The sequence below is a fragment of the Cherax quadricarinatus genome, chromosome 97 (genome assembly GCF_038502225.1).
Source record: "Cherax quadricarinatus isolate ZL_2023a chromosome 97, ASM3850222v1, whole genome shotgun sequence".
In the NCBI taxonomy this organism is placed as follows: domain Eukaryota; kingdom Metazoa; phylum Arthropoda; class Malacostraca; order Decapoda; family Parastacidae; genus Cherax; species Cherax quadricarinatus.
Genome location: NC_091388.1, coordinates 2,607,628 through 2,627,238, shown reverse-complemented (window position 1 = coordinate 2,627,238; position 19,611 = coordinate 2,607,628). Strand labels below are relative to the sequence as shown.

At 43.6% G+C, this 19,611-nt stretch overlaps 1 protein-coding gene and 1 long non-coding RNA gene across 3 annotated transcripts in view; one reads left to right on the top strand and one right to left on the bottom strand.

Annotated features, from left to right (window-relative positions):
* The window catches only part of LOC128704954 (teneurin-m-like), a 221,134-nt gene that overhangs the window by 153,389 nt on the left and 48,134 nt on the right, over positions 1–19,611 (bottom strand). For both annotated transcript variants that reach the window (XM_070105115.1, XM_070105116.1), the window contains exon 4: positions 2,046–2,217. In XM_070105115.1, coding sequence (XP_069961216.1) covers positions 2,046–2,217 — 172 coding nt within the window. The remainder of the gene's footprint in view (positions 1–2,045; positions 2,218–19,611) is intronic.
* LOC128704975 (uncharacterized) lies at positions 14,847–15,196 on the top strand. Its single transcript, XR_011394744.1, has 2 exons — positions 14,847–14,877; positions 15,061–15,196. It is a non-coding gene; the product is annotated as an uncharacterized lncRNA (long non-coding RNA).

Below are 19,611 nucleotides of genomic sequence, written 5' to 3'. Positions count from 1 at the left end.
AAGATAAGCAGGGTAACACAAGATAACCCAAGATAAGCAGGGTAACACAAGATAACCCAAGATAAGCAGGGTAACACAAGATAACCCAAGATAAGCAGGGTAACACATGGTAACCCAGTATAACCCAGCATAACACGAGACAAGTCAGGATAACCCAGGGGAAGCCAAGATAATACAGGATAACACAAGATAACCCAGGATAACACAAAATAACCCAGGATAACACAAGATAACCCAGGGTATCACATTGTTCCAGACTATGGAACAATCCTCTTCTCCAGGCTGAGGGACTGACCACCACAAGCATGATGGACTGATGACATCTTCACATCTCTACTACTTCTGCAAACTCCTCTGTACTCTTCTGAAAAAGCCTGTTGTGTAGGCGAAACGTTTCGGAATAAAGATACCTAACTGTCGCACATGTACTCACCTAATTGTAGTTGCAGGCGTCGAGTCTTATAAACATGCACAAGAAGGTCTCGGTACGGCATTAGCTGTCAGTGGCCCTATAAACCACCGACAACAAGAGGAATGCTAGAAGGCTGGATACGGTATAAGGCGTTAGTTGCCCTATAGAACAATGGTCCCGTAGCCTGGTGGCTAAAACTCTGGCTTCACACGGTTAGGGTCTGGGTTCGATTCCCAGCGAGGGTAGAAACACTGGACGTGTTTCCTTACACCCGGTGGCCCGGTGGCCTGGTGGCTAAAGCTCCCGCTTCACACACGGAGGGCCCGGGTTCGATTCCCGGCGGGTGGAAACATTTGACACGTTTCCTTACACCTGTTGTCCTGTTCACCTAGCAGAAAATAGGTACCTGGGTGTTAGTCGACTGGTGTGGGTCGCATCCTGGGGGACAAGATTAAGGACCCCAATGGAAATAAGTTAGACAGTCCTCGATGACGCACTGACTTTCTTGGGTTATCCTGGGTGGCTAACCCTCCGGGGTTAAAAATCCGAACGAAATCTTATCTTATCTCTTATCTTATCACCGGTTGTCTATGTTTACCCATCAGTAAAGTGGGTACCTGGGTGTTAGTGGACTGGTGTGGGTCGCATCCTGGGACAAAACTGACCTAATTTGAGGGAAATGCTCAGCATAACAAGCCGGTTTCTATATAGTAGTATGTCATTGATGTCAGCTATGGTCTGTATACCTTGTACATGTACTGGTATACCTTGTACATGTACTGGTAGTAAATAAAGATATTACTTGTACTGTGAGGTGTCTGTGAAGGCTAGAAGGATAGACAGTCTTTGTAGAGGACCAGTCAATAGGTTGACTGTCATATTTAACATGACAGAAGAGAGCATTGCTAGTGTCGGCAAGTCGAACACTTATTTTCTTTCCTAATATGAAATTTAGCCTTGGTTTTGCTAGTTTGAGGTGACTAGTTCCTCAGACTTACTAGGAAGTATTTGGTCCACTAGTCTTGATGAATGTAAGATAGTCTATCAAGAGTGATGAACATTTCCTAGCAAGACTGACGGACTGACTGCCTCAAACTATTGATTAATGTCTTTCAACGTCTCCATAAATTATCTCTGTATCGGACTGAAAAAGCCACTGGTTGGCGAAACGTCTATACACTATAGATAACCTAAATGTTGCACCTACTTGTTCATTTTAGAAACCATTAACATGAAATGTCCTGTAAAATAAGACAGAGAACTTGATGCCATGATACGGTGCTAGCTGTGAGAAGCCCTATAGACCCACAACAACAATATAGAGAACTTGACGCCATGATACGGTGCTAGCTGTGAGAAGCCCTATAGACCCACAACAACAATATAGAGAACTTGACGCCATGATACGGTGTTAGTTGTGAGTAGCCCTATAGACCCACAACAACAATATAGAGAACTTACTCGACTCACGAAATCGTAATGACACGATTGCAAACAAACCATACCACGGGCGCCATGATACGGTGCTAGCTTTGAGTAGCCCTATAGACCCACAACAAGAGACTTCAAGGTCCGGAAGCAGCTATTATAGACCTTAAATAACAACTCTAAGAAGTCAATAACGAAGACCTACCTTGGAATAGTGAGGGAGATCTTTAGATCAGTGAGGTCGTTGAGGGTGAGATGGATATTCCAATAGCCATAGGGAGTAAGAGTAAAAGCCTTCTCCTCTCCCAGTGCCAGTGCGGAGAATGACGCACCGTCAGGAGGCGCCACCTGCTGGGGTCGTCTCATGGTCATCCCACCTGTGAGAAGAGTTGGTTAAGATGTAGCTCCAGAGCCGCAGCATCACCAGCTGCAGTAGCAGCAGCAGACACTGTAGCAGTATACACTGTAGCAGCAGCAGACACTGCAGAAGCATACACTGTAGCAGCAGCATCAGCTGCAATAACAGCAAGAGAGACTGAAACAGCACCAGCTGCAGCAGCAGACACTGCAACAGCACCAGCTGCAGCAGCAGACACTGCAACAGCACCAGCTGCGGCAACAGACACTGCAACAGCACCAGCTGCGGCAACAGACACTGCAACAGCACCAGCTGCAGCAGCACTAACTGCGGCAGCACCAGCTGGAGTTAGCACCAGCAGTATATCCAGTTTAACAAGACACATGTGCAACACCTAGGTGCCTTCATGTGTCAAAATCATCAAGTAGTCGGTATTGTATACAACTCAAGGTATACAAATCCCTCAAGGAGATACAACACATGTGCAGCACCTAGGAGCACAATAGACGTCAACACACACACACAGGAGTTACACATGCGTCTTACCACGTATATTTCTGCCACATATGTGGTTTTGTTAAGTTTGAAGCCTGTCTACTGCTGTATACCATCTATACACTTGCAATCACAAATACTTTAACCACAGCAAGTATATCGGTGTATACTTGAATATACACTGATGTTAACCCATGTGTATACACAGGTAAGGAATGCTGTGTATATGAAGGTATACACACATGTATTTATACAGATGTATAGATATACACATATATACACATTACTGTATAAACACCCAGAGGACTCGCTTTATCAATATTGTTATTATTATTATTATTATTATTATTATTATTATTATTATTATTATTATTATTATTATTATTAACTTTAGGTTAATTTATAACCGAAAAGATAACAGGTTAAAGTTATCACAAACAAACACAGAGAACATTTAACATGACAACTGATAACATGCAGAGAGTTATTACAAGAAAGCTTAAATACCAGGCAGTTATCATGCTTGTGCTGATGTATACACACACTCGACCCCTGCAACCATAACTACGTGAGTACACACACAACATACACACACACACACACACACACAACACACACACACACACACAACACACACACACACCAAGCAGGGATAACAGGGAAGGCACTACAATGGATCAGGGAATACTTGTCAGGAAGACAGCAGCGAGTCATGGTACGTGGCGAGGTGTCAGAGTGGGCACCTGTGACCAGCGGGGTCCCGCAGGGGTCAGTCCTAGGACCAGTGCTGTTTCTGGTATTTGTGAACGACATGACGGAAGGAATAGACTCCGAGGTGTCCCTGTTTGCAGATGACGTGAAGTTGATGAGAAATAAGTTATATAGAACATAACGAGACTTTGAGCTCTACATCCACACTTGGCAAGATAACCACAAGGTGGACGCCATAAAATCTCAATGAAAACCAGGAAACCATTCCAAACCCACATTCACAACACTCTCACGACCCCTCCCCGCCAAGGAGGCGAACCCGCTGTGACCCCCCTGACTCCAACCTATGAAAACCCCTTCACTCATTATCATTCACAGAGTCACGAGAATCCCTAACGTTAGCATTCTATACCCCTCTGAGAAAGCCTGATCCCACCTCCCATACAAATCTCTGTTACGACACATCGTACGATAGAACGTTACCGCAAGAACCTTCCTTCGCTCTTCACTATCCCCTCTCCCCCTCATCACCCACGATATATATATATATATATATATATATATATATATATATATATATATATATATATATATATATATATATATATAAATATATATATATATATATATATATATATATATATATATATCTACCATGATATAATCTAAAGCTCTTATGACACCCTCGTCTAACCCACCCATATCTAGACTTAAAGCACGCGAAACCGACCCCCCACCCTCAGTACGAACCTACTTAACCAGCACCTGACCTCCTCTAGCCCTTCACAAAAGTAAACTACATGGAACGCAGTCTCATCCCCTCCACAGATACCACACCCCCCACCCTCTACAACCTGTCTGTTTCGTAGTATCTCACCAGACTGAAGGATCCCATGCAGAAAGCGAAACATCACCTCACGCGCCCGAGGTTTTAACTTCATCTTACTAAATCTAAGTCAAATACTCTTCCACGCATACATGGGGAACAAACCCTCAACAGGGACAACGCACCTACCTACAAGTAACCTACACAAAACCCTTATACGAACCTTTCTCAGTTCCTTAACCAACATCACAGCCCTCAAAACGATTTCGCATTCCCTCAACTCCATTCCTCGATACCACATACCCAGCCTGTCGTGTATCCTTCCCAACTGCCCCGCGTTCACACCCTCACGCAACACTTCCCATTTAATAAACACACAATTAGCCCTCCATCTCAAATCCATCAACCCCAACCCTTCCTGACTTACAGGTAACATTACAACTTCCCTCCGTAACCAATCACAACATGAACCCCACAAAAATTTGTACACCCGTCTTAAGATCCCCGCAATCGCTGTCCCTGTAATTGGGAACACAGCTGCGACATGCCAAATCTTACTATACAATAAAATATTTACGACTATCACTCGCTGTATAAGAGTTAGGTGCTGGGGTCTCAGAACACCTAGACGCCCCACGATCCTTTCCAATAACCTATCCGAGTTTTCCACCCGCGCCACAACCATGTCATCCCTATAAATAATACCACAAATCTGTAAAGACACCTCTCATTCTTTAACAACGTTACATCTCCATAACCCCCCCACCCAACCCCGTGCACCTTGACTTCGCACTATTTACCTGCATTCCCGTGGCACTTCCAAACAACTGCACGACCTCGTCCAACACTCCCATTGACATCCCTTCACGAATGAGAACAGTGGTGTCGTCAACATATCCAATTAATCCTGGCCAGGGGGGAGGGGGTTGTTTTTGGTTTTCTCTGGAACTGATGTAGTGTGTAAGAGGAAGGTAGTGAGAATTAGGTATGGATGGTACGCCATGTTTCACGAGAATGCTTGTCATAGTGAGATATAAGTGTGGTTTCCAGGGTTACATTTCTAAGCCTGATGGTTATGTTCACTGGGTTTAAAATTTCCTTGAAAGCCAGGATACCGAGCCCTTAGGATCTCGTTTTTAAGTAATTAGATTGGCACGTTGGTATCACCACAACATTTTCTGAGATACATGTCAGTTCTTTTGGGACTGGCAAATTACAGCAGCCTTATCATTATTACTTCTCTAGTCTTATGTTTAACTTTTATTGTCAGATGGAGGTTCTATGTGAAAAAAATTAAGTGTATGTATAGGTTTTGGGTCTATACCATGTTTTTATGGGGTTAAACCAACAAAGTCTTGTGGACAAGATTTTCGGTTTATATACATATGTGGGAGGTATAATTATGTATAGGGTTTGGTTATAAACCCTTTAATGTGCCGAGGTTTGTTATAAATACTTGTTTTGGATTCTTGTATTATTGTATTTTACATGCATGTTGTTCTGTTTTCTGTATCAACATTATTGTATTAGAGGGTTAACATATTAATAATAGTAAAATACTGTTTCTCTTTGGTTATTGTGTAAGGAATCATATGCTCCTTCCGGGTTCCTATTGGTTAGGATCTAATGTACCATAACTTAACCAATAATCTGTACCCTGTCATAGCGGGTATGTTAGGGTTTTGTTTGGTAGTGGTTATGGGAGTTTTGGTTAATCTTTTGATGTTTTTGTTGTAATAGGTCATGTCAGGTATTCATTTTATATTGTTAAACTATGTAAAGTTACTTTTTGGTGTGTTTTCTTTGGGTACAATGGCTTGGCGGCAACTATTAATGACTGATAAACTTTAGTGAGGTTTGTCTTAGCGTGTATTGTTATGCTATAACAAGATGTTATAATACTTGTTCCCGCAAGGAATAACCTGGTACTAGTAGAACAAAACAATGTTTTGTATTCCTGTACTTTATTATGCATCCTTTGTACTTTTGTAAGGTTTCTAATAAAAAAAATCAAAGTCTGGGGAGTGTAATACCAGTGTATGTGTTTGACTTGGCAGTGTTACATTGTTCTATGTAATATTACTCTTTTGCATGTATTTAGACGACCTGGTTGAGGTGTCATTGTGTTGGATTCTTGTGTATTAATCTGTTCTCTGTTGTATAATCTTGTATTCGCATTACTTTCAATAAAATACGTTAATCTATTAAACGTATAAGGATTATTAATATATAAATAACAAATTGGAATATAAATGAATATTGTAGGCTTGGTGCGTCTTTGTTAATAATAATAATAATGCATATTGTAATGTAGTCGTGTTCTTGCTTAACATAGGTGCGTGGGATATCATGCATTGGGGATGACGGACTGTTTGTGTTAGCACAAAGTTTAATGTCTGTGTGTTTTGTTAATGAAATTTATAATTCTGTGTAAGAACTGATAATGTGTTCTTTTATCTATTTAATGTATTGTATTGTTTTAAATAAAAAAAAACAATAATTCTGTTGGGTAGCTCCAACAGGTTTGGTTTAAGTGATTGGATGAGGGAACAGAGAAGGGGGGGGTTTGTACCCACACGGAGTTGTAAGTCTAGTGTGTAATGTTAGCTGTAGGTAGGATTGTGTTAATGTTATAGCCCTACGTGAGTTTTATATATTATATTTTTTGTAATATCATGTTTTAAATAAAATATAAAAAAAAAATCGCCCCCCGAACAAGCTGTATACCAATTGTATTCACCCGGGACTCTGGTGGCCTGGTGGTTAACGCTCTGGCTTCACACGGTGAGGTCCTGGGTTCGATTCCCAGCCAGAGTAGAAACATTGGACGTGTTTCTTTCCACCTGTTGTCTATGTTCCCAATCAGTAAAATGGGTACCTGGGTGTTAGTCGACTGGTGTGGGTCGCATCCTGGGACACTGACCTAAGGAGGCCTGGTCACAGACCGGGCCGCGGGGGCGTTGACCCCCGGAACTCTCTCCAGGTAAACTCTCCAGGTAAACCCGCCTCCTGACGCTGAATACCATGACGTCACTGGATATCTAGCTAGACTGTCAGCAGACAGGTATGAGGATGAATGGTTCAGAGAACCGACATGTTGATAAATGTGCAACTCTTGGGTATCTTTATTAAGGAAACGTTTCGCCACACAGTGGCTTCATCAGTGGCTTCATTTACAATCCTGTCAGACACTGCAACTTCTTGGGATCTTAATACTTGGGAATTCTTCGCTTGCCTAATTCTGGGGCACAACCTACTTCCACATTGGTTTATGTTCTTAACGTAAGTTTTGGCTGTATGGTATACAGATATATCTAGACAGTTTATAGACGCATTCCTTTTGTGTCTGAGATTTTTGTATACGGGTTTATTGTAACTGTAATGAGTCGGTTTTAAGCTGTTTTCTTTGTATGTTTATTTGTATTTTGGTATATGGGATAAGTATGTAGATATTCTAGTAGGATTATGATGTTAGAGATCCATTCTGTTTCCTTTTATTTTTATTTTTATGTATACTGTATTGGTTATAAATAAAATATAAAAAAAAAACTTCCACATTGGACAAATGTGACACCACCTGTGACTGCTGCACCTCTCCTACCAACGGTTTATCATTCGCTGCCTGACCACGGTAGTGTGCGGTAGTGCTCTGCACCCCTCTGCTGTGTGTAGGCAAGCGCCCTTGTCAGTTACCTGGCTGCAGTGGTGTGAAGTGGTGCTGTCACACCTCGGCTAACAACTTAGGTGCACTGTGATCGTCAAGATGGCGGTTAGTCTGAGACGAAGGATAAATACTGTAGGCATCGAGCTACTTAAAGGAACGATAACGACCAGTTCTGCGCAAGTCTTATTGCCAAAGATCATACGGGAGACTTATGGAGTACAAGATTGTGACTTGTATGGTGTAGCATTGAACGGAGGACAACGAATTTTCGTCAAACTGCTATCTGCAACGGTTTATGAATCGTTAATCACCAGGTTTCAGGACGTGAGTCTTAACGTCACACCAGCTGTCACTGTAAGAATGATAGATGTTTCACGGTATTATACGTGGATCAAGTTACGCAACGTTCCCTTTGAGGCGGACGAGGCAGATATAAGGAAAGTTTTTGAGAAGTATGGGACGGTGCATTATGCTCAACATGGTACGTGGGCGGCAGGAGCCTATGCTGGTTTTCCAGAGGGTTCTTTCAACCTCAAAATGACTTTGAGGCACCAAATACCATCATATGTGTACCTACAAGATTTCAGGACGCAGGTAATGGTAATGTACCCAGGACAACGACGTACGTGCCGCCTATGTGGTGAGTATGATCACATAGCGGCGACCTGTGACAAGCGAAGACATGTGCCTGGACCTGTGGTGGACGTCGTAGCCCCTGCTTCAAAGGTGGCAGGTGAGGAACAAACATCGGATGGAGGGCGTGGTGTTTTGTGGAGCGAGATAGTGGATCGGGCACACAGGACTGGTGGTGAGTTGGAGTCCCGCCCCCTACTGCCTGATCAGGTGTCGTCTCCTGTGGATAAGGAGGAGCAGCAAGTACAAGAGAAGGTTCATGAGATTGAGGAGGAATTGGTGGAGGTGTTGAAGACGTTGTCACCACCAGAGAGGGATGTTACATCTGAGCGTGGTGTCATTGGAGAATCGTCGCTTCCAGAAAGTCTGAGACATGATAATTTGGGACGTGATGGTGGTTTGGAGTCATCCATTGACTCATTACACCATTCTCAGGTGGAGGTGGAGGTTCATCGAGAGGTAACATCTGATCAAGATATGTGTAACATGACTGTCACGAGAAAGAGGGCGGCTACATCAGATTCTGATGACGTCCTTACGCCTGCACAAAGGCCTGGGAAAAAGACTGAGGTCAAGTGTGAAGGTAGTGGTGTAGGTGGTGGTAGCCATGATAGGAGGCACCGGAAGAAGGGGGGAGGGAAAGAGAGCACTCTGAAGGTGTTGAACGTAAATTCAAGCTCTGGAGTTGTAAAGAGTGATGAGAGGAAGCAGGGGTGGAAACTTTAATAGGCCTTAGGTGTATGTCTGTAAATGTTAATGGGTTATGTAGCGGTATGAAGAGAGATTGGTTTCGTAATTTTCTGAATAAATCTAGAGTGGATGTTGTGTTCCTGCAGGAGCACAATTTCAAAGAGGGTAGGGCGTTGGAGGTGGCAGGATTTCGTGTAGTTACCCTGCCATCTCCCCGTCTAAAAGGTGGTGTGGGAATTTTAATAAGGGAGACGAGCCCGTTTGTTTTGCAGAGAAGCGAGGGAGGAGGGGGAGGGAGGGTGTTGCGTGTGGATGGGTGGTGGATGGGTAAGCGTGTGTCTTTTGTGAGTGTGTATGCGCCGGCAGAAAATAACATAAAGGTAAAGAATGATTTTGTGTGTGAGGATCTTGTGTTTTTCTTAAGTGCACTGCCAGAGGTGGCGATAGTTGGTGGGGACTGGAATAGTGTAATCAGGGTGGCTGATGTGGACCCAAGAGGAGCTGGATATATGTCTGTGGCTCTTAGGGATTTATTAAGGGATGTTAGGTTACGTGATGCCTTTGGGGGAGCGGTGTGGGAGACTGAATATACGTTTGTTAGGAGTGGTTATGCTGCGAGACTAGATAGAGTGTACCTTTCTCAGGGAGTGAACGTGAAATCTTTCAGTACTGTTGAGACTACAATGTCAGATCATAGGGCAGTGGTGGTGGAGGTTGGGTGGGGGACGCTTGCGGACATATATAGAAGTTATTGGAAATTGAATATAAGTGTGTTAGGAGATGAGGAGGGGTTGGAGGGGTTTTCAGTCCTATGGAGGGAGCTTAGTGTGGAAGAACAGGGAGTGGATGACATTGTGACATGGTGGGATAGTGTCGCAAAGGAAAGAATTAGAAAGTTTTATGTGAGAGAAGGAAAACGTATTAATATTTTAAAATATGGACTGGCTAACTATTTAGAGGATAGGTTAAGAGCTTGCTATGGGAGGGGGGTGGGTGGGAATAATTTTCCTATGGATGAAATAGCTGAAATAAAGGGGAGGTTGAGGGTGTTGCAAAATGAAAGGTTTCAAGCTGTAAGGATGCAGGCAGGGGTGGAGGAAGTGCTTTGGGGCGACAAGCCGTCAGCGTGTGTTTTGCGGCATCAAAAGCAAAGGCAGGCGCTGACGGCTATACCATGTTTAGAGGTAACGGAGATGGTTGGGAATTATAGAGTAGGGCAGGAGATACGAACCACGAAGGGGATGTGTGCGTATGCGGAGGCTTGGTACGAGAAATACTGGAACAGTGGGGGGGTGGGTGACGGGGCATTGGACAAGGTGTGTACGTATGTGACGTGTAATTTAGGAAATAGTGATCGAAAGGCTTTAGGTGGGAAGATTACGGCAGAGGAAATAGAGAATGCGTTAAGGGGAATGAGGAAGGGGAAAGCTCCCGGTATTGATGGTCTCCCGGTAGAATTTTATTTACAACATTGGGCGTTGATAAAGGAATTTATAGTTAGGTTATTTAATAGTATGAAGGAGAAGGGTAAGTTGGGGGAGAAGCAGGAAACAGCAGTAGTAGTGCTGGTCCCGAAGGTCAAGGGGCAGCCCACCCTTCGGGAGTACCGAGCCATATCACTGATGTGTGCAGACTATAAGGTGTTTGCAAAAATTTTAGGTAATAGGTTCAAATGTGTAGCGGAGAGGGTGGTGTCAAAATCTCAGTTCGGGTTGCCGGGAAGGTCGATGATTGAAGGACATGGGATACTGAGAAGTTTTGTGGAAGCTAAGGGTGGGGGTGGAGGGGCGGCTTTGTTGGCTCTAGACTGGCAGGGAGCATATGATAGAGTGGAAAGGGGAGCTTTGCAGGTTATACTTAGGAGACAGGGTTTTGGGGAGGAAATAGTCGAATGGGTAAATACGTTGTACAAGGGGGCGAAAATGAGGATACAGATTAATGGGTGTATGGGGAGGGAAATTGCAATGGGAAGAGGCCTTAGACAGGGATGCCCCATGTCCCAAATATTGTTTGCGTGTTTCCAGGACCCCTTTTATAGAATGGTTGACCGTAGCTTATGTACGCCATGTGCGGGAAGTGTGGGGGGTGGGAGGGCCTGGCCGGGGTTAATTGGATATGTTGACGACACCACTGTTCTCTTTCGTGCAGGGATGTCAATGAGTGTGTTGGACGAGGTGGTGCAATTATTTGGAAGTGCCACGGGTATGCAGGTAAATAGTGCGAAGTCTAGGTGCATGGGGTTGGGTTCTTGGGTGGGGGGTGTGGGGGGGAGATGTAATGTTGTTAAAGAATGGGCGGTGTCTTTAAAGATTTGTGGTATTATTTATAGGGATGACATGGTTGCGGCGCGGGAGGAAAATTCGGATAGGTTATTGGAAAGGATCGTGGGGCGTCTAGGTGTTCTGAGACCCCAGCACCTAACTCTGATACAGCGAGTGATAGTCGTGAACATTTTATTGTATAGTAAGGTTTGGTATGTTGCAGCTGTGTTCCCAATTACAGGGACAGCGATTGCGGGGATACTAAGACGGGTGTACAAATTTTTATGGGGTTCACGTTGTGATTGGTTACGGAGGGAGGTTGTAATGTTACCTGTAAGTCAGGGTGGGATGGGGTTGTTGGATTTGAGATGGAGGGCTAAATGTGTGTTCATTAAATGGGAAGTGTTGCGTGAGGGTGTGAACGCGGGGCGTTTGGGAAGGATACACGACAGGCTGGGTACGTGGTATCGAGGAATGGAGTTGAGGGAATGTGAAATAGTTTTGAGGGCTGTTATGTTGGTTAGGGAACTGAGAAAGGTTCGTATAAGGGTTTTGTGTAGGTTACTTGTAGGTAGGTGCGTTGTCCCAGTTGAGGGTTTGTTCCCCATGTATGCGTGGAAGAGTATTTGGTTTAGATTTAGTAAATTGAAGTTAAAACCTCGGGCGCGTGAGGTGATGTTTCGTTTTCTGCATGGGATCCTTCCGTCTGGTGAGATATTACGAAACAGACAGGTTGTAGAGGGTGGGGGGTGTGGTATCTGTGGAGGGGATGAGACAGCGTTCCATGTAGTTTACTTTTGTGAAGGGCTAGAGGAGGTTAGGTGCTGGTTAAGTAGGTTGGTACAGAGGGTGGGGGGCCGTGGGGTGACGGTTTTGCGTGCTCTAAGTCTAGATATGGGTGGGTTAGACGAGGGTGTCATAAGAGCTTTAGATTATATCATGGTAGATTATATATATATGTCGTGGGTGATGAGGGGGAGAGGGGATAGTGAGGAGAGAAGAAAGGTTCTTGCGGTAACGTTCTATAGTACGATGTGTCGTAACAGAGAGTTGTATGGGAGGAGGTGGGATCAGGCTTTCTCAGAGGGGTATAGAATGCTAACGTTAGGGATTCTCGTAAATCTGTGATTGGATATGAGTGAATGAAGGGGTTTTCATAGGTTGGAGGGAGTCAGGGGGCAACAGCGGGCTCGCCTCCCTGGGGGGGGGGTCGTGAGAGTGTTGTGAATGTGGGTTTGGAATGGTTTCCTGGTTTTCATTGGGACTTTATGGCATCCAAGTGTGGATGTAGAGCTCAAGGTCTCGTTATGGTAGATATAACACTTTTCAGAATGTAGGTATAATATAGTAGATTTTTTATGTATAATTATGATGTGTATCAGTCTTGTATAACATGATTCTTGAGAAATAAGTTATTTGCGACATGCAGTGTGTTTTAGTTTGTATTTATGTTACGTGCTGGGTTTTTGCACGATGAGAGATACTTATATCCTGTTTTGCATTGTGCATACAGTGCATATGATTAATGTGATTTTGTGAAAATTTTTGTGTACGTGTGGGTGTGTGTGTGGATGTGGGTGTGTGGGTGTGTATGTGTATATATAGAAATATATATCTCTTTCTATTGTATTGAGCCTTTGTCATGGGTCAGACGTTATGTAATACTTTATATACGCATGATTGATTCTTTTTAAAGTTTATAATTAAGGTCTGTACCCTGATACCGGTTTGGTGTTCATGCAAGTTCTTGATGTTAAGTTTTAGTCTGTATGGTATACAGACATATCTAGACAGTTTAGTGACGTAGTCCTTTTGTCTGAAAGTTTTATATGGGTGTATTGTAACAGTATAGAGCTTGTTATTGTGTTCTAAGCTGTATTCTTTTCTGTTTATTTGTAAGTTGGGATACGTTCAGCTGTATTGTTAGGGATAAGTATGTAGATTATCTAGTCAGATTATGATGTTAGGTTTTGGTTTTTTGATTAATGTGAAGGATGGGATTTAACTGATATAACTTCTTTGTATATTTTATGTTCAAGTGTATTGAACCTTTGTCAGATGTCATTTATATGTACAATTTATATATATGCAAGGTTGTGTATATATGTCAATTCATGACCCTGTGACATGTAATTTTGTTTTTAGTTATGTTCTTGATATAAGTTTTTGTTGTAATATCTTGCGAGCATGTAAGTACAATCCGTTTGTCAGTTAATTTGATTAGGTTCTATACTGTTTCTTTATTTTTATGTTAAACTGTATTGGTTTTAAATAAAATATAAAAAAAAAAAAAAACCAACGGTTTATAAGCTCCTTCTCAGCACGTATGCCGTATTCTATTCAAGATTGATGGACTGACCACATCGACTCAAGGTTCAGGGACTGATTACCTCATTCTCCTCCTATTCTTCAAGATTCTCCTTTGTATGGACTGATGAAGCCACTGTGTGGCGAAACGTTTCCTTAATAAAGATACCCAAGAGTTGCACATGTGTCTAATTTATCATCAGAGAGGTATGAGGCACGTCCACACTCCCTGGCAGCTACGTCGCGAATGTCTGAGTATATTAAGGTGTAAGTGGCACGTTTTTACGGGGGGAATGTACACATTACTGGGTAGGTATCTATCGTGTTTTATACGGGAAGCGGAGTACGTATAAGCAGTGTTTGATTTGAGTGCAGCCAGTTTTTATGTCATATATGTGCTTAGTCAGTATTTGTGTGGTCACAGTTGATTATTGTTTACTGTCTGTTTCTTGTTATATATTGATTATGTACCCATATATTTTGTACCTGTGTTTTAAATAAAATATAAAAAAAAAAGTGGAGGCAGGATCCATACATAGATTTAAGCAGAGGTATGATAAAGCTCATGGTTCAGGGAGAGTGACCTAGTAGCGATCAGTGAAGAGGCGGGGCCAGGAGCTTGGACTCGACCCCTGCAACCTCAACTAGGTGAGTACACTAACACACACTGACACACACACACACACACACACACACACACACACACACATACACACACACACACACAAAACACACACACACACACAACACACACACACACATAAACCACACACACACACACACACACACACACACACACACACACACACACACACACAACACACACAAAACACACACACACACACACACACACACACACACACACACACACACACACACACACACACACACACACACACTGTGAGGGAAAAGTTCAACTGACAGGAGTAACAAGCGAGTATATGGTGACGATAATTTGATTGCCGGCTGCTTGTTAAGGTAGGGTCAGTCTACCTCCCGCTATTCCCTCCCCCTTTTCTCCACCCCAAAAGGTGACGTGTGGGGCTCCGGCCACAGTAAACACTTGACTCGCAGCTGCCAGCACAACTATAAGTACAAACCTCTGCTTCTATACCAGTGGATATACTGGTTGAAAGCTTCACTTTTGACCAATAATGAATTTAGTCCTTTTAGTCTTAAGTCTCGTGTAATGTTTTAGATAATCACCACATCTTAAGTATTGTACTTACGGAGAGTGATTTTCTTACGAAGTGGGTAACCTTCGTTTCTTTTCAGCTTGGAATGACCGCTCGGGTCGCCTGCCAACCAAGGTGTTGAAGACTTCACTTATTGATCTACCTACCTGATTCATCGTAGCCCACCTACAAGCAACTACCCCTTATCTTCGCAGTGGTAAGGAACCTGCGTTCCTGTCATCTGGACTGACTATTCAAGGCTATAGACTGAAGAACGGTGTCAACCTCAACCAGACATCCCAGTATAACTAACTGTACATATTAGCGTTTAATTCTAACTTCGTTTTTACTTTAAATTTTTTTTAACTAGGATACACAATGTTTCAATATTTTCTTTGTATTATTAAATAATTAAACTTGTGTCTTTGAATTATTTCTTCTATTCATTAATTTTCCTGAGGAGGAGCCAGCCTTGGTAACAACTGTCTGAAGTTAAAGCGCTGAGTAAGCCTGCACGCATACATACATGGTAGTTGCAAGTAGAGAAAGTAACAGGTGAATGGGAAAAGCCTCTATGAAACAGGGGACTACATAGGGTTGGGGAACTTCGTGCGGGAGGTTCCGTGGGACAGAACTGGCAGGAAAGCCAGTGAACGAAATGATGGAATATGCATGGAGGCAGTGGCAAGGTTTATTCCCAAGGGCAACAAACAATGGGAAGACCAGAACGAGCCCCTGTTTTACCCAACGGTGTAGAGGCAAAAACAGTGCAATAGTGAGTGGGGGGGGGGGAAATAAAAGGCAGATTAGTAGCAGAGCCAGGAAAGAGTATGCACAGGTAAGGAGGGAGGCCCAGCGACAGTATGAGGATGACATGGCATCAAAAGTAGACTGACCCGAAACTGTTTTTATTCCTCCTGAAGTCGCTGTATAGCCCTTGTGGCTTAGCGCTTCTTTTTGATTATAATCCTGATGTCGCTATACAACAAAGACCAGGTGATTAGATTTAGGACAAAAGGTGAACTCACAAGAAATGATCAGGAGGTATGTGAGGAGCTGAACAGGAGATTTAAGGAAGTTTTTACAGTAGAGACAGGAAGGGCTGTGGGAAGACAGCACAGAAGGGAACATAGAAAGAATATACCAAAGTGAAAATAAATGGTATAAAATACTATGGAAACAAACGCATGCAGTTTAAAGAGATCCTTTATTGACAGTTTCGCCCACAGTGGACTTTTTAAAAAGTTCAAGATTATAAAATGGTATATAATACAGGTTGGTAGATAAGACAGGCAACATTTAGGCAACTTTATTCAGAAAAGTTTCGCCTACACACCCCAAGGAAGTTTCCTTGATGTTGGTGAGGGGCTCTTGATTTAGGGAATTGGATCTGTGCTCCAGTTCCCCGAATTAAGCCTGAATGCCTTCCACATCAACCCCCCCAGGCGCTGTATAATCCTCCGGGTTTAGCGTTTCCCCCTTTATTATAATAATTCGCCTACACAGGCTTCTTCAGTCGAATACAGAAAGTAGGCAGGAACAGTAGAGATGTGAAGACAATGTAATCAGTCCATCACCCTTGAAGTCGTAGATTTGAGGTTGTCAGTCCCTCAGCCTGGAGAAGTTCAGTTCCAAAGTCTGGAACTGAAGATCAAGCGACAGTGTTGAGACAAATACTGTCGGAAGGAGAGGTGCGGAGTAGTAGTGGTGGTGGTACAGAAAAGAAAACGCCTTGGACAACTTTTTCAAGTGAGAATTGTTTGATCTGAGAGGGACGACCTCTCAGTGGCTACATTCTCACTACTCTGCACCTCTCCTTCCGACAGTAATTGTCTCAACGCTGTCGCTTGATCTTCAGTTCCAGACTTTGGAACAACTTCTCCAGGCTGAGGGACTGAAAACCTCAAATCTACGACTTCAAGGGTGATGGACTGATTACATTGTCTTCACATCTCTACTGTTCCTGCCTACTTTCTGTACTCGACTAAGAAGCCTACTGTGTAGGCGAAACGTTTTTAGTCAGATCTACATGGGGTAGAAGGTCCGTGAGTATTTAGTCAGGTTCAGAATGTTGAGGTCAGGTGGAGAATGCTGCATCTGATGTACCGGGTGGGGTTATAGTCTTGGGTAGCTTGGCAGGGGTATTGGACAAGTTGAGTAGACGTTCTGCAGTGTTCTATGTTCTTATGTGGGATAGCGATGAAGTTTCTTGGCGAGTGGTTCAGCTATGTTATAGAAGCCATTGTTCTGGTTGAAATTGTTGGTTATAGAGATAAGCGATAATTCCAGGATTCTTCGGTATTGAGTGTTGTCTTCTGTGGTGGTAAGTCTTGAGTTTCTGTAGTTAATTAAATGGTTGTGAATTGCGATGTTGTACACAGGCATTCCTTGTATCGTCAGTCCTGCTTGCGTACTGGTGTTCTGAAATACGTGTTTGGAGGTCTCTTCATGTTTCGCCCACGTATAATTTGTTGCAGTCATTACAAGGGATTATGTATACCCCTGCAGAGGATGGAAGCTTGTCCTGTTTACTACTGGTGATGTCCTTGATGGTCGTGGTTGTGGAGGTAGATACTTGGAATGATGTATTGGAAAAGATGTTGGAAATATGTTGGTGGGGAGGACTATGTATCTCTTCTCGGCAGTGTCTTCTCTGGGTGTGTTGATGTTTAATGCCCGTCGTCTGCAGTCTCTGATGAAGTGACGAGGATAGTGGAATTTGGGAAATTCTTGTTCAATTATAGTACATTCTTCCTCAAGGAACTCGTTGCTGCAGATTGAGTGCACGCAGGAAGAAGCCTATAATAACACCACGTTTAGTTTGTGTCGTGGGAGTAGAAGTGGAGAAGATAGTTTTGGTTGGTGGGTTTTCGATACTTTAAAACAAGTTCATGGTTAGCTTTGCAGAGAACAATATCAAGGAAAGGAAGTGTTGTCGACTTCAAGTGTGAACTGGATTGAGGGCTCGACCTGGTTGAGCTTGTCTTGGACAGCTTGAACGTTGGAGTGTCTGGGAGTTTAGACTCTATAACCCCACCCGGTAGATCATCAGATGCAGCATTCTCCACTTGACAACATTCTGAACCTGACTATAAATACTCCCGTACCTTCCACCCCAGGTAGATCTGTTTGTGACTTGAAAAAAACCCACTGTGTGGGAGAAACGTTGTCAATAAAGGATCACATTAAACTGCATATGTGTTTGTTTCCATACCAACAAGTGTTGGATGACATACGAACAACCGAGGAGGAGGTGCAGAAGCTAAGTGACCTTGATACCTCAAAGGCGATGGGACCGGACAACATCTCCCCATGGGTCCTAAGAGAAGGAGCAGAGATGCTGTGCGTGCCCCTAACCACAATCAACACATCCCTTGAAACTGGGCAACTACCTGAGAAATGGAAGACAGCAAATGTAGTCCCCACATTTAAGAAAGGAAACGGAAATGAGGCACTAAACTACAGACCTGTCTGACATGTATTGTGTGCAAAGTTATGGAGAAGATTATCAGGAGGAGAGTGGTCGAACACCTGGAAGGGAACAAGATTATAAATGAAAACCAGCATGGATTCATGGAAGGCAAATCCTGTCTCACAAACCTTCTGGAGTTTTATGACAAGGTAACAGAAGTAAGACATGAGAGGGGTGGGTTGATTGCATTTTTCTGGACTGCAGGAAGGCCTTTGACAGTCCCTCACAAGAGATTAGTGCAGAAGCTGGAGAATCAGGCGCATATAACAAAGAGGGCACTGCAATGGATCGGGGAATACCTGACAGGGAGGCAGCAACGAGTCATGGTACGTGAAGAAGTATCACAGTGGGCGCCTGTGACGAGCGGGGTCCCACAGGGGTCAGTTCTAGGACCAGTGCTATTTTTGATATATGCGAACGACATGATGGAAGGAATAGACTCTGATGATGTGAAGTTGATGAGAAGAATTAAATCGGACGAGGATGAGGCAGGACTGCAAAGAGACCTGGACAGGCTGAACATGTGGTCCAGAAAGTGGTTTCTCGAATTCAACCCTGCCAAATGCAAAGTCATGAAGATTGGGGAGGGGCAAAGAAGACCGCAGACAGAGTATAGGCTAGGTGGACAAAGACTACAGACCTCACTCAGGGAGAAAGATCTTGGGGTGACCATAACACCGAGCACATCACCGGAGGCACACATCAACCAAATAACTGCTGCAGCATACGGGCGCCTGGCAAACCTGAGAATAGCGTTCCGATACCTTAATAAGGAATCGTTCAAGACACTGTACACTGTGTATGTTAGGCCCATACTGGAGTATGCAGCACCAGTCTGGAACCCACACCTGGTCAAGCACGTCAAGAAGTTAGAGAAAGTACAAAGGTTTGCAACAAGGCTAGTCCCAGAGCTCAAGGGAATGTCGTACGAGGAAAGGTTGAGGGAAATCGGACTGACGACACTGGAGGACAGAAGGGTCAGGGGAGACATGATAACGACATACAAGATACTGTGGGGGATAGACAAGGTGGACAGAGATAGGATGTTCCAGAGAGGGGACACAGGGACAAGGGGTCACAACTGGAAGCTGAAGACTCAGACGAGTCACAGGGATGTTAGGAAGTATTTCTTCAGTCATAGAGTTGTCAGCAAGTGGAATAGCCTAGCAAGTGAAGTAG